This window comes from Arvicola amphibius, chromosome 3, assembly GCF_903992535.2.
Source record: "Arvicola amphibius chromosome 3, mArvAmp1.2, whole genome shotgun sequence".
Taxonomy (NCBI): Eukaryota; Metazoa; Chordata; class Mammalia; order Rodentia; family Cricetidae; genus Arvicola; species Arvicola amphibius.
Window position 1 is genome coordinate 61,554,469 of NC_052049.1, and position 16,390 is coordinate 61,570,858.

At 33.4% G+C, this 16,390-nt stretch overlaps 1 protein-coding gene across 1 annotated transcript in view; it reads left to right on the forward strand.

The window, feature by feature from the left end:
- The window catches only part of Rasa1 (RAS p21 protein activator 1), a 77,271-nt gene that overhangs the window by 43,416 nt on the left and 17,465 nt on the right, over positions 1-16,390 (forward strand). The window contains 6 exon segments of the mRNA XM_038322094.2: positions 2,379-2,431; positions 5,035-5,185; positions 7,755-7,774; positions 7,777-7,824; positions 13,925-14,053; positions 14,776-14,932. Of these exon segments, the coding sequence (XP_038178022.1) occupies positions 2,379-2,431; positions 5,035-5,185; positions 7,755-7,774; positions 7,777-7,824; positions 13,925-14,053; positions 14,776-14,932 (558 nt within the window).

Consider the following 16,390-nt stretch of genomic DNA (forward strand, 5'->3'; position numbering starts at 1 on the left):
AAAAAATAATGTTAGACTGTAAATTAGAAAAATAGTCAAAAATACTTGATAAATTTTAGACTGTGATTTTCTTTTAAATTTTGATTAGAGAACTGATATGTAAATATTTCTTAAGGATCTTAGTATTAGATCCTTACGAAAAAGGCAAGCAGTGGCCTAGCCCTGTATACAAATCTTGTATCCCCAAGCTAAACTAAAAGCCTTATCAGTAAGCACAGCTCCTATTACTCTTCATTTTCTTACTAATGATAGTATTTATTTTTGTGGCCAAATCATTAATGAACTTTGAAACTCAGTTTTTATTATGTACATGTGAGAGCATTTCTGACAATTTCAGTATAACCCAGAAAGGTTTTTTAAAATAAGTTTTTCAGACTGCTTTTAAATGTACAGGATTCCTTTTAAAATCTTAGCTTTCAATTGTATTCATTTTATTCATATTATTTCAGTGGAATATTCATCTATTATCTTTTCATTCCATTTTATTCTTAAACTGTCAACATTTATAGGTGGAATTTAAAGCTTGCCTCAGACATTTTATTTTCTTGTTCTCTAGCCATTAGAAGGGGAAATATATTAAACCGAATACAACATGTAGTTCTTTCATTATCTCTTTTTTCTTAATAGAATATATGCTGTATCTTAAGGGGAGATTACCCTTCAATTGCTTATGTATTTAACTTAGCAAATTTAAGTTCAGTGAATCTTCATGTTGTTTCTTACATATACTAAATGTAAAATGAATAATAAAACCCTAGGGGTTCAACCTGAAGGTCAGAAAAGCAAAGCAGGTTCTTTCTCCATTCCTCTCCAAACTCCCCAGCACACACTGTACTTACTACACTGATTTTTCCCACGAGGTTCTGGACCTCTTAAGAGTAAGGACTTTTTATCTTGAGTAAAATCATGTAATTGGATTACACAGTTTTATACAAGAATAACTCCAGGAAATAATATTGCCCATTACCCCTTTGCCTCAAGGCTGTTTTTCTTAAAGTTCAAAATATTATTTATCTTTAAAACTTAACTACGGATTTTTTTTTTAACTCTCTGAGTTTTGTTCTTTACTGGATAGGAAAGTATATGGTTGGTCTTGGATGCCATTTAGCTGACTCTCCTAGAATATAGAATTCAAATCTAACATGTGTAGAAAATGGTAGTTTAGCCTTTACTTAAATGCAGTATATAGCTTCATATATTTTAAATCATTTTGGACTGTACTGTTTATTTCCTCTTCATTACTCATGTCTGTTCTGAGAGCATCAGGAAATTTGGATTAGTAAGTTATATTGTTGGAATAATTTCTTTAAATTTTAATTTTCATTTCCTTGAAAATTAATTTGTATTTTAACTTTCCAAGAAATAGAATGATTAATCTAAAGCAGAATGAAAGAACTTTAAGCCTGTAGCATTGCATCTTAGAACACTTACGTTTTATGTCTTGTAGTATGTGTACTTTACAACCGAAACTTAACTCATAGATCTTTAGAGGCATCAGAGAGGTGGAGAAGAGATCTGAGATTACCAGTGCGAGGAAAAGGATTTAATGTAAACAAGAGGAAAGCTTTAGAACTTTGGCTTTTAAATAATTTGATTTATTTTATTTTTGAGACAAGGACTCAAGTGGTATGATCCTGGCTAGCCTGGATCTTGCTGTGTAACCATACTGGCCTCAATTTATAGTGATCTGCTTGTCTTTGCCTCCCAAAGTACTGGGGTCAAAGGCGTGTGCACCATTCCTGATTCTCAAGTAATTTTTTTATCATGTCATTTTATAAAAGACAAATACTAAGTACTTGAAATTTTATTTTTCCTATATTTCAGCTATTATAGTTTATAATAATTTCTAAATGCTTACTTCCAAAATGCAGATTATAAAATATTTTAGCAGTCTAGAGTGATAGGCTCAGAATTAAAAATAGTTTTAGTTCTGTCTGTTGGCATGTACTTGTTCCTTCCTGTATTAGCATTTTAATTTATTGGGAGAGATCTTATGTTTTTGAGAGAAACATGAGAAAATAATTTGTTTCTTCCTTAAATCATCTCCCCTATCCCCTACAAGCCATTAGAGTAAAAATGGAGCTATAATATATAAGCATGCAACAGATACCACTAGAACAAAAGCCATTGATTTTTAAAATAGCATAAGTAATATGGAAATTGTAGTTATACTTGACAGTTCCTAGTCTTACTTTGCTGAAGTAAAGCACAGTAAGTTTCCAAAATACAATAGAAATGTAATGGATGAAAATTTGATTATTTCCATGGCATTTATTCATGTCAATGTGAATTATAAAAAATTTTGTTTACTTTTGAGTATATGAAAGCTGCAGCACATGAACTTTTAATTTACATGTCAAATTTGTTCTCCTTTTAAGATGGTTCCATGGGAAGATTTCCAAACAAGAAGCTTATAATTTATTGATGACAGGTACTTTTGTATTCATTAATGTCTTTATTTATAGAATATAAAATTGAAAAAACCTTTTCTCATGTACTATGCTTTTCTTATGTACTAGCATTTGATTTATGCTTATGTATATTATAATTTCTTCCCAATGTTGGGAAGCTGGTGTTTTTTCTAATTTTGTTTTAAGTTAAAATGTACATTGTATAATAACTCTTGTGAAATATATTTTATTTTTTCTTAGCCCCTGTCCCTGTTTCCTTCTCCTGTGTTACAGCTTATGATCTTTTGATACAATATTTTTGTGTGTGTATATCAGGTATATCCTACATATAATGTACTTAGAATACGCAACATACTTTTTAATGATAAGAACTATATTCAGAAAATATTTCGTATTTACAAATACGAATTTTTGTCATTCTTTTTATTGATCATATGATTTCTAGTTTACAAATACCATATAACATATAATGTATCAATAGAGGAATACCGTATTATCATTTTTTTCCCATTCATTTATAATGTATTTCCCTCCCCACTCCTCAAGTCAGGGTTTCTCTGTGTATTTCTGGCTGTCCTGGAACTCACTCTGTAGACCAGGTTGGCCTCAACTACTCACAGAGATCCGCCCTCCTTTGCCTCCTGAGTGCTGGGATTAAAGATGTGCATCACTGTACATTCTTGTATTATTTGTGTGCATGTGGAATACATATTTAGCCATATTTAAAATGTACTCCTAATTTCTATGATTGTTACAGAAAAATGCAAATTTTACATCAAGGGTTTATTATTTAAAGCAGCAGTTCTCAACCTATGGTTTGTGACCACTTTGGACAAATCTCTATCACCAAAAACATAATTTACATTATAATTGATAACGTTAGGCAACTTTACAGTTAAGTAGGAATGAGACTAATTTTATAGTTGGGGTGGGTCACCAAAACTTGAGGAACTAAATTTAAAGGTTGTAGCATTACGAAGGTTAAGAACCAGTGTTTTAATGAAACAGCTGTGTTACTTTGCTCTTTATTATTAACTGCTTATTGCTAGCGTAATTTATTGTAACTATGTCTGACAAAGATTGGGGACCAAAACCAATGTATTATATGTATTTTAGATATTGTGGTTCTTGAAAAATTGGTAGTTTCTGTACTTTGTAGGGTACCCCTGAAATAAGTAACTATAGTAAATAAATTCTAGTTGTTAAATGTATGATCTTACTTGTTTTAAGATGTCATTACAGTTTAAATCAGTGATTTAATGAGGTGATTTTTGAAGTGCTTAATGTTAATGTCTTAACCTGCACTGAGAGGTTCAGAAAAGAGTTTAAAACATGCCAATGCTAGAGATAGAGATAAGGTTAAACCAGGTGCTGTCATCAGCCTTCTGGGTAGAACAGAACTATTCATTTTAGTGAGTTGTTGGTGTAGTTAATACTTAGATATTGAGTCACCAGGTACTTTAAAGCATCCTTTAGTCTTTTTAGGTGTGTTAAACATAGAAAGAATCTAAAATATTTCCCACATTAGTTTTATTTTTGTTTATTTATATACTGTTTTTGAAAGAGTGGCCACTTTCCTGAAACTACACAAGTGCATTCATGTATAAATTTACATGTGATGCCCATCTTACACTGAAGAAGCAGAGAGTATCAGCACTTTGACTAAGAGTTTTCTGTATATATTAAATTGCACACTTTCTACAGATTTTTATTATTTACTCTGAAAATTCAATATAAGATGGTTTACATTTTACTTTTTTGTATTGAATACCAACCAAATTACTTGTTAACAGGAACGTAAGCTAGATGGTTAAAGGTATCACTCATTTATACATGAATTACATGTGATAGATATTGTGTTATGCTTTCTTAGAAGAGTCAATTTCTAATCTTTCTGTTAACCAGTTTTTTGGTTTTTTTTCTAGGCAGGGTTTCACTGTGTATTTTTGGAGTCTGTCCTGGAACTCATTCTGTAGACCAGGCTGGCCTCAAACTCACAGAGATCCTCTTGCCCCTGCCTCCCGAGTGCTGAGACTAAAGGCGTGAGGCATCACCACCCATCTTTGTTAACCAGTTCTTAACCAAAGGAAACATTACAGTTTAGGAATCATTGCTAATTGAAGATGGTCCTTTGTGTGCACACCTTGTCAGGATGACACCTAGTGAGGAAAATGAGATGTGTTTATTGACTATGATAATTACTCAGATACTTAAGTAAGTAAGCGCTTACTTATATTACAGTTTTGCTTTTTAGTTATCTATTGGAAGATCCAGAGAAAGTATAGACTATTAGTCAAAGTTAGCTTAACATTTGAAGATCTTGAGATTATATGACGCAACAGTTTTAGTTACTGTCACTGTCTGATCCTTCTTTCTAAGAAGGAAAGACAGACCTTACTCTAGAAGTTACTGTTAGCGATGTGTAAGAAAGAAGACTAGTTAAGCAACACCAGGAACAGTGTGAGTGGTTGTAAGTCATAAACTGAAAATAGGAAACACTGTCTTAAAGTTTATGATAAAATTTACATGTGGTTATGACTTTGAATATACTTCCTAATTAGATTACATAATGTACTTTCTTTTTATTTGATAGAGTATAAAGCTAACAACTTAATTTTTACAGTTGGCCAGGTCTGCAGCTTTCTTGTGAGGCCTTCAGATAATACTCCTGGTGATTATTCCCTGTATTTTCGGACCAATGAAAATATTCAGCGATTTAAAATTTGTCCAACACCTAATAACCAGTTTATGATGGGAGGCCGATATTATAACAGGTAAATCATGAAACAGTTTAAATTATCTTTTAGATGTGGTAAAAATAATTGAGTTCAAAATATAAAATTGCTCAGTTGTAATACAGTAGCTGTAGTCTTATCTGAGAATGCTTTAACAAGTGTCAAACATGAATATTATTAACTTGTCAATTCCCAAATACCTTGTTGCTTAATCAAATATTTATATATAGGCTAATTGTAGGTAATTCCTAGGAGTCATCTGGTTTTTGCAAATGTCATTATGTATTTGGATTATTCTCTGAAGTTGATACTTTTGTGTGTTGTGATTAGTTTTGTACCTCTCAACTTCTGAGAAAACTTAGTCTTAAAACTCATAATAAATTTAGTTGCTTAGAAAGTAATTAAATTAATAGAGGAACTGTAAGATGCAGAGCGGCAGTGTTCTGGAAGAGAAAAGCTGGGTGAAACACTTGCTACTTTAATAAGAGAGAACTAGTGTTTCCTCTTTTGTTTTTAACTTGTTAGTAATGCCCTAGTACTCCCCATCTCAATTAGAATTCCCTAAATTTAGCCTGAGTTTTAAGTTAATAAAACTCCAACAGCTGGTTTATCTGGAAAAAACAAAATTATAGTGATAAGATCTTTTGCTTTTCAGAAGTTTAGTGGACAGCTATAAAACATTAAATCAAGGTATAATTTTAGACTTTTGCCAACCTCATCATATTAAGCTACCCAAGTACCTTGACTTTAAACATCTTCACCTTGAATCTAGCATGCTCTAAATTTAATTTGTCTTAAATTAGATTTCCCATTATCAAGGTTTTGGGAACATATATTTGAAAGCATGAATATGCAACTAAATTACTAAATATCCAAATTGAGATTTTTTTTTTTAAAGAAGGTTTTTATTGCTGTGAAGAGATACTATGACCATAGCAATTCTTATAAAGGAAAACATTTAACTGGGGCTGGCTTACAGTTCAGAGGTTTAGTCTATTATTATCATGTCAGGAAGCATGACAGTGTGTAGGCAGATGAGGTAGCTGAGAGTCTGTATCTTCATGCACATGCAGTAGAAGAGAGAGTGACACTGGCCTTAGCTGAGCTTCTGAAACCTCAAAGCCCACCTCTAGTGATGCATGCACTTTCTCCAACAAGGCCACACCACCTAAAGTGCCTCTCTCTGGGTCTGTGGGGGCTGTTGTCATTCTGTCTACAAGTATGAACTAATTCTATTTATTTGTTTTTGATCTAAACTTCTTATCTCTACAAACCTGGAAATATTTTTTATAAACTGGGTTGTTGATAAGAGTTATAAAGTTAGTCTTGTAATTAGACACCACAATGGAACAAGAAGAAAATAATCAGGAACTTTTTACAAAATTATTAGAGTGCTTGCAAAAATAATATTAAAAATGGTCTCTACCACTCCCAAAATCTGACTTTCTATTCCCTGTGGATATATTAATCTTAAAATGCTCAGGTACCTATTTTCTAGGTTTGCTTGTTTGTTAATTCTTTGAAAGAAATCTAAAGGCTGACAAGACAGCTCAGAGAGTCAGAGATCACATTCTGTGCGAGCCTGACACGAACTTGTGCTGGGGGAACTAGGTCTTAGAAGCCGCCTCTGCCCGCTACACACACGCCATCACATTCATTGTATTTATATTTATCTTTTACTAATCTTTATATTTTACTTTTGAATATTATACTTAATTTAAATTAGTTTTGTAGTATAGGAAAGATACTTGAAAACTGTATATATACCTACAAAAGTATGGCAGTACTCTCACTCTGAAGAACTATGGAAAGAATAAATCAAGGGGCAGGTTAGCAGAGTTGTTTTGGAAACATATTGGGTATCTTAAAATTACCTCCTCCATCTAGTATATAAAATGAAAGTTTAAAATTCCAGAAAGTAAATATCTGACTTTAATCTGACCTAATAATAGAAGATGCTTTTATTTATTAAAAAATATTTGGTAGCATCCTCTATGTGTTATGTCATTTTACTTTTAGTTTCATTAGTAATAGTTCCCAAATATATAGAATAATTGTTGGTACTTTTTAATCAATATTACTTAATTCTCCCATGCCAAAGTGTCCACTATACAAGCAAAATTATGTTAGTTTTCTTTTTTTTTTTACTTATATTTTCATCTAACTATTCATGTATTATGACTTAATGACATTCTGAGGAAAAGCAAATGTATAAAGCGATTTGATGACATGTTCTTAGTTCTCATTACTAAATAAATGCAATTTTTATTAGTTCTTCATATGTTGGAAGGATTCTCTTTTAAAAAAACCAAAGACCGTAACTTGAAATCATTTTCTCACTGAATATCACTTTTAGAGTAATGTGTGTAGTGTCATTGACTTGACTGTGTGTTTTGATATATTTGGGAAACCAAAATCTTTAGACTTACATATTCCAACCTGAAAGCCTGTATTTGGAACATTTATATTTGTTATAAAATAATGTGACTGTTATAATAGTTTATTCTGTGATTGTGTGCTATCAAAAACTACATATGAATAGATAGTCCCTTGGTAACATGGTTTATTTGTATTCTAAGAAATTTATAGAGTTACTTTTTTTTAACAGTATTGGGGACATCCTAGATCATACGGAAAGAACGAGTATGTTGAAGGCTATTATCTTAAGGAGCCTGTACCAATTGCAGGTCAGTGTGATTTTTTTTTTTCTTGCTTAAAAATCATCATGTCTGTTTTAAAAATAATTTTTGTAATGGCTAGATAAAATTTAAAGCTATAGATTATTTAGATCAGAATTGTAAGAGAATTTCTTTTAATTCTGTTCACTTTGGATAATCTAATTATTAAGTCATTAGTAGATACCAAGGAAGTCCTTAGTATCTTCTTTTTCTCCCTTTGGTTTGTTTTCGTTTTATTAACTTTGTTTTACTTTTACACCTGTATGCATACCTACTGACTACTTTTATTTCTCACCCCTGGTCCACCCCATGTCCTCAACAAAAATATCTCTCATTCCGTCTATTCATTTTGTTTTGTGACCCACAGAGTTTAACCAGGGTGTCTGTGTAATCCTTTTTGGAGTTGTTCGTTGAAGTCGTGCTGTGCTCAGTGGTATCACAGCTAAAGACAGTGATTCTCCACTTCTCCCGAATCTATCAGTAGATCAGACATACAAAGTAATACCTAGTGAACTCCCACCCCATTCTGCAATTGATTGTTGATAGGACCAGACTCATATGGACCCAGTTTACATATACCTGCAGTTGTGAGCTGATATCGAGCCTAGAGAATGGCATCTGTAGCACTCACCCACTTCTAGCTCTCACATATTTCTGCTGCCCCACTGTATGACTCCTGAGTGGTAGAGTGGGTGGGTGTAAATTGTGTGTGTGCTCCCATCCTCTACCCCACAGACCTGGGTTGGTTGCCAGGCTATCGTACGTGGTACCTTCTTGAGGAATGATAGCAATGGTGAAGACAGATTAACCCTAGGGAAAGGAGTGAATTCTTTGAGGGAAAAATGAAGATGGCATGATTTTTCACAGTCTTATGTAGGCTTAACAAATGGTGAAAGAATATTAAGGCCAAGAGAAGTTTCAGTTTTTTTCTTTTTTTGGTTTTTCGAGACAGGGTTTCTCTGTGGCTTTGGAGCCTGTCCTGGAACTAGCTCTTGTAGACCAGGCTGCTCTCGAACTCACAGAGATCCGCCTGCCTCTGCCTCCCGAGTGCTGGGATTAAAGGCGTGCGCCACCACCGCCCGGCTAAAGTTTCAGTTTTTTTATTCATTAGTTTCATCAGGGAAAGAGCACGTCTATGTCCTCGAGTAAAGAGTAAAAGGGCAGTGAGAATGATGCAGTGAGTGCAGCGCTTGCTGTACAAGGTCCTAGATAAGGCAGGGATGATGGAACCAGAGAGCCTAGTAAATATTGCTTAATGTGCAGACTGAGTAGCCTGGTCTGTATGACTCTTGTCCTTTCTGAAGTGCACTGTGAGAGGATGTAGCAGTGACTGTGAGGTGTGCACACCTGTAATCTCGCACTCCTGAGGCAGAGATAGAAGGATTGCTGCTAGTAGGATATGACCCTGCTCTACATTGTAAGTTCCAGGCCATGTCTTTAAACAATAACAAAAGGAAAACAAACAAAAGAAGAAATTTTGTTGTGTTTTAAGTAGAATGGTAAAGATGCAGAAAGTACTGTGTAGGAGTTTGGTGTTTCCTTGTTTGAAGAATCAAAACATATACCTGTCTTTTAATTGGCCATTTATTAGAAAATACAAAGGCTATTAATAAATACCCTTTTTCTGATGAACAACCTGACAGCTGGCAAAATCAGTCTAACCCTCCCCTCAGTTTTGAACCCTTGTATACCCAGACATTAGCTAAAATAGAAATAAACAAGTCCTAGAACTAGTCTAGCACATGATGGATAAGACACTAGAAGAAAAAGAGTTGGTCACGTGACTCATTGTGTAAGGTGCTCGTCCTTATCTTGACTACGGAGTTCAGTCCCAGGCACTCATATAACGGAAGGAAATATCAGACTCCAAATTGTCCTCTGACCCCTACACGTGTACTGTGCCATGTGAATACCATCATTTGTTGGAAGACGGGCACATGTTTGCCCTGGCTGCCCAGAACCAAAATAATCACACAGAAGCTATATTAATTAAAACACTGTTTGGCCTACTTGCTCTAACTTCTTATTGGCTAGCCCTTACATTTTAATTTAACACATCTCCATGTGTCAGTGGCTTAGCAGCAAAGTTTCAGCATATCTGACTCTGGTGGCAACTCCATGGTGTACCTCTGACTCTGCCTCCTTCTCCCAGCCTTCAGTCCAATCTTCCCTGCCATAGGCTCAAAGCAGTTCTTTATTCATTAACCAATAAAGGCAACACAGAGACAGAAGGACCTTCCACACCATTGCTCCTAAACAGAAAATAGAAACATTAAAAAAATACAAAATTATGAAAGACTTCTTAATATATATAAGGTATTTTCTATGCATACTGATTAATTACTTGAGCAGTTTGGTCAAGTTGACACTATTTTATATGCCTATTTTATATTTGTTAATAACAAAATTTAAACTATAGAAAGGCTAAGTATATTTTTCAAGGGACTAAATCATCCTTGGTTCTCTTTGTCAGATCTCTGTGTCAGATCTGTTGGGACATCTTTCTTACTCTGACTTCAAAATATGTTTAGGATATGAACAACAAGAAAAATACTGATCTGTTTCATTGTGAGTGTCTTTCCCCCTTACACCATAGAACAGTCAGAGGTGTCCATTTAATGTGTGAGTTGAGTCCCTTCTTATGTTTGATACTTGAAGATGTCCAATATTTCAGAATAAAAGATAAATCCCTTTTGTAGCAGAAAAAATTGCATACTGATAGTTCAGCCTTCCCAACCTACCTTATTCTACTCTCCTTATCTGTTACTGAATTAATATTTTCCCTCTGTTTGTGATTTATAAATATACTAGGCTTTTTTTCTTCCTTTGGATCTTTGAACTAGCTTTTTTTCTCTCAGAAATCTACTTAACTTTTTTTTGATATTCAAAATTTTACCAAAAAAATTAGCTTTATAGTGAGATTTAGAGATCAACACCACCTCTGCTTTTACTTTGCAAAGCACTCTACATATCACTATGTTTATAACATACAATGTACTTACTATGTTTGTAACATATAATGTACTTAGTATGTTTATTGACTTTCTCTAATTAAAACTTTAAGTACTGATCTGTGACTATTTTAGTGTGTTGATTGTTGAATGGTGTTTTTAGCCATTGAGTAACAAAGTCAGAATTGAAGTCTGGCTTCTGTAGCCTGTGGGTTCTGTTTATCTACTACTCTCAGGGAGGATTGTGTGAGATGAGATCTCCTTATTCAGAACTGTGTAGAAAGTGGGCCAAGATAAGGAAATGCTTGCTATCATTCAGTGATTTATTACCACCTGCAAGTGAAGCTGCATTCTTACTCATGCCTTAGAAGATACTTGAATCCGTTATGATTTGTAGGTCAGTATACCTTAACTTAATTTTTTAAAAAGCTAGAGAGATTGTTCAGTTAGTAAAATCTTGCTGTTTACTAAACTGGGAATTTGGTTCCCCAAGTCCATAAAAAAAAAAAAAAAACACCCTGGATGCAGTGGTTTACAACTATAATTTCAGAACTGAGACGGTGGAGACAGAAGGATCTTTGGAGCTCTCTGGCCTTCTAGTTTTGCTTAATTGTCAAGCTCCAAATTCAGGGAGAGAACAATGTCTCAAACACTGAGGTGGAGAAAGATGGGGAAATGTCCTTGCTCTCAAGCCTCCACATCACACACACCTACATACATAGAACCATACAACACTTACAGATTACCTTGGAACCACGTATTTAAAGCTAAGTACGAATGTGGTATCTTTTAAATGATAAGAGTACCCCATTCTACAGCTAATACACAGATTCATGGAATAAAAAGTGATGAGTACAGATTTATATTCACATAGAAATTAATCGATACTAATTTTAATCTCAATCTATTTTAATGTTTAAATTACTTAAGTACTTTAACACATAATGTGTACAAGAAATAAATAAACCTAAATAAGTTTTACAAAAAATGTTATGAGTGATTAAGTATAGCAAGCTTTTGCTTTTTATTTTCCTCATGTGTACTCACAGCTTTCTTAAATTAGCCAGTCTTTGGAGTGTAGCTAACTTCTCTTCAGCTTTTCTGTGTGCACTTGGAACAGCCTGTCTTGTGTATTCTGATAAGTCCTGCTTGTAGTTACTCTGGCCCTTAAAATGAATGCAGTACTGATAACAAACTTTAAAACACGAATGTAGTTCACCTCATCAACACTGATGTTTTTGAAAACACTGAAGGCAATTTTGTTGAAAAGTAGAGTTTATTGTTCTCTAATTGTAAAATGTTTTTATACTTACAGATACCAAGTAAAATGTTTCAGTGATTTTTTTTTCTAATTCTGTTATGTGTTTTATTTTAATAACCCTTTAATACAGTTTTTCATCATTAATTCCCTACCCTATGAATCAATATGATGTAAAAATTTCAACAAACATGAATAATTTCATTGTGTATATCATAGTAAGAGATTTGGTTATCAAAGTCATTTTCCTCACCGTAGAGCCCAGAATACAGCTATTTCTTTAAATTCATTCATTGTTCTGGTAAATGTCATTTTTTTCTTCTCATTTCCTTTTTACCATTCATAGTAGAAGATTAAAAAGTCTATAAAAAGTTTTAATTAGCTGTTTAATGACTAATAACAAAAGGGAAGAAAATGCCCTCTTAACCCTATTAAAGATGCTGTAATACCTGGCAATGCATTAAAAGCCAACGGTGATACAACAGAGAAGGGGTTATTTCACGATTGCATCCTTGTATCTTTACAATGGACTGACAAAAGGTCCAGGTTAGGTTTTATGTCCAATCTATTTCAAATGCTAAATCTCCCTTGGTAATTGAAAAGAACTACAGACAATATATAATAAACATGTCTGAGGTTCAGTAAAACTTTTTGTACGAAAACTGAGGACTAGGTTTGGAGGTGGTGCACCTGGTGATATAATTGAGCAGTAGAGCAGTTGCCTAGCATGCAGAATGTCCTAGGTTCAAACCACAATACCACAAATGGGCTCAACTTAGCATGCATACCATAGCTTGTCACCTTTATCTCAGGTAATTAATGCTTCTCTTTCTTAGCATCTTAGTGCCTGGGCATAATTGCTGAATAAGGAAACGAAACAGTATAATGTCCAAAAATAGAACAGAAAGGTTATCATGAAAATGGCTTAATGTTCTATATTTACAATAAGTTGAATAGGCTATGCAGAGCATCCAAAAATAGCTAAATACCATAAAATAGTAGTCTTTCAAAAATAAAAGAATTGCTATGAATGAACGGGAAGACTTAACATACCTTGGTACAACTGAAAATTATTTTATCTGAGAAGATCATGTTTTTGTAGATTCTTTGTGACAATTTAGGCAATTGATGTCAGCTGTCTTATATGCATTACTGAAGCCTATTATGTAAAAATCAAGCAATAAAGACCTAGAACTTACAGGAAAAATAAGAGTTCAAAGTAAAACATTTCATCATTGACACATAATAGAATGAGAACTGAAAAATGTACTCTGGCTTTAAATATCCTTAAAAAGAAGTATGTAAAGATTATAATAAATATTGTACTTTAGTGTAAAAAAGATGTAGGCCATCAAAAGCATTAAAACAAGAGGAAGCTATGAAGTAGTGGGAAGAAAAGAATCTTAATTCAGATTGCTTATAAAGAATGGAAATTTTTAATGGTATTATTTATAAAACAATAAAAGATAAGTTAAAAACTTAAAAAAAGACTTACCAGGTTTGGATGTAACAATGTGCCGTGTCGTTTGTGGTGAACTGAGGGTTAATGTGAGGATTGTCCGGATTCAACTGGCTAGTTTTCTAGTCTCACTTGGTGTTTCTCAGAGATAATAGTATTCACCAGCATGACTTTGTTCTAATTCATGTTGCCTCCTGATTTGCCAGTTAATTCTGGAATAAGTAGATACTTTCAAAACAGTTTTATTTGATGTAAAATATACAAGCTTACTAAGGTTTTGAAATAGCATTTGCTCTTGAGGCATGTTCTTAAGGAATAACTATTCTGGGAATTTCTTTGTAAGATTTAAATTTAGATTTTAGCAGAAATATTTTACCTGCTTTTTATTTAGTGATTGGACATGGTATCATAAATAATTTTAATGTTTCTTTACAATTCAGGATCAAGAACAAGTACTCAATGATGCAGTTGATGGAAAGGAAATCTATAATACAATTCGTCGTAAAACAAAGGATGCCTTTTATAAAAACATTGTTAAGAAAGGTTACCTCCTGAAGAAGAGTAAGTCAACTGTTAGGACTAAGAATTTAATTTAGGGATTTTAGTGATCACCATATGATAGTTATAAATATACATAATACTTACTGTAAGACACAATCCGTTGTTTTGTCATTGATTATAAGCAGTAGATACTTGTTTAGAGCTTACACAGAGCATGTTTCAAACTTTAGAGATTAAGTCCACGTTCTACACTGTTTTAGAGCAAGCTTGTATTTCAAGTATGTCATTAAATCCTGACTTAAGTTTCAGGCTTCCCTGTGATTTCTTAGAGAAATTCCTGGTGGCACTTGGCTTTCAGGGTACTGAATATTTTCTTCCTTCCTTCCTTCCTTCCTTCCTTCCTTCCTTCCTTCCTTCCTTCCTTCCTTCCTTTCGTTCTTTCTCCCCCCCCTCCTCCCTTCTTCTTTTTAATAGATCTATGTCAGTTTGATATTGAGGGGTGGGTGTTGGTGGAAAACAATTACTCTAAAATAGGATTCTGAAGATTTTATAATAAATTTCTGACGAACACAGTTAAAGTATTATGATGAACTGTATCCACCATTTGTTAATTCATTAAGCAAGCAATAATAGCAAAAAACTTTTCTATACAGGTATAGGATTTTGTAATTATATATTGATTGACCTATTATTAGAATGAAAATTGAAATATATTTAAATTTTTTGTATTCTGAAATATTATTTCTTAGTTCCTAAGGAAAGAGAATTATTTTTTTCAACAGGCAAAGGAAAACGCTGGAAAAATTTATATTTTATCTTAGAGGGCAGTGATGCCCAACTTATTTATTTTGAAAGTGAAAAACGAGCTACAAAACCAAAAGGGTTAATAGATCTCAGTGTATGTTCCGTCTACGTTGTCCATGATAGTCTATTTGGCAGGTAAGACATTGGTTTTTCTTAAAAATTGTTGTAATAATAAAAATTGTGGATATTTTCAGACCATTTGAAGTATAACCTATTTTAAGAACATAAAACTGCCTTTGATTGATTGATTATAAGGTTTTTTCTTAACTTTTGACTAAGCTTTGTACAATTCAACTCTGTCAGGCAGACATCTTTGGAATGGCCTTTCAGTAGGACTAGCTAGCTATTGAAGTAGTTCACAAATTCATTTGACCTTGTTATTCTTTCTTCCTTTTCAAAATAAAACAGAATGATGATAAGGATAAGAATTCCACTCCAACACACTCAAAAAATGAAAGACTAGGGTTGGAACAATAAGACCTTCCAGTCACAGTCTTCCCATGTTGATTGAAACAACTATTCTTGTACAAAAGCATCTTTACTAGAGCAAAAGGAACCAGTTAGAAGAAGAAATGTCACTTGATTTTAGAAACATGAGACAGATTCACTGAAGGAGTGAGGATCAAAATGATGTGTTTCCGTCTTCCCAGCTGTGAGCAGTAGAGTGTGGAGTGAAGTGTCATGGGGCCCACCAAATCAAACGTTTTCTTCTTGAACACAAGCAATATGGGCATGGACATAACTTTTGTCTGTGGACCTGAATGCATATTAAACAATTTCATTTTTTAAAAATACAAGGCTGTAAGAAAATCCAGGGTGCTTCATCTACACGTTTTGTTTTTATATGAAAAAAGGATCAGACTATAACTATTAGATATCAAAGAATATTAGTTAAAACGAGTTTTGTTAAAATATGTTCTGTAGAAAATATCCTCTTTGTGGAAATAATTCTAACTTCATATATTTATTGAATAAAGAGTGAACTTCTTCAAAAATAAGGTAGAATAAAGTTGTGTTCTAACAGTTGAAAAATAATAAACACACATGTACCATCACTGTATTATCATTTCTTGCTTCTAGTGCAAAGTTCCTTGTAGAAATTGACTGTAAGTATGTCACTCTAAATGCATCTTAGTTATGAATACTTACTGATTCCAGGTCCAAAACCTGATAGGAAAAGATATGTCTGTGAAAACAGATCTTTGTTTCTGAAATAGGCTGGTTAGGATCAACTTTCTTTTGTATGCACCTTTATTGGGAAGTGACCAGGAAAGGAAAACAAATCAGCAAAGCCTCTTTCCTTTCATGAGCGTAAAGCTATCCCTACCACATAACGGGACAGATGAAATTATGTTGATACCAGTTATCTGTTATTATAAAGTACAAAGATCAGAGCACAAAAAGGCATATTTGTGAATCTTTTAGCATACTTTGCACATTCATGCTTTGTGTGAGAGTATAAAGCCTAATATATAGAATTGTGGCATTCAAGTAAAGTCTAATGTGAAAGAAAGCAGTAGCTTTCTTTGAAAGGTGACTTAACTGTATGCATGCTCTGTCTTCTGTTGAGGAAGCATTGAAATAACATTGCTT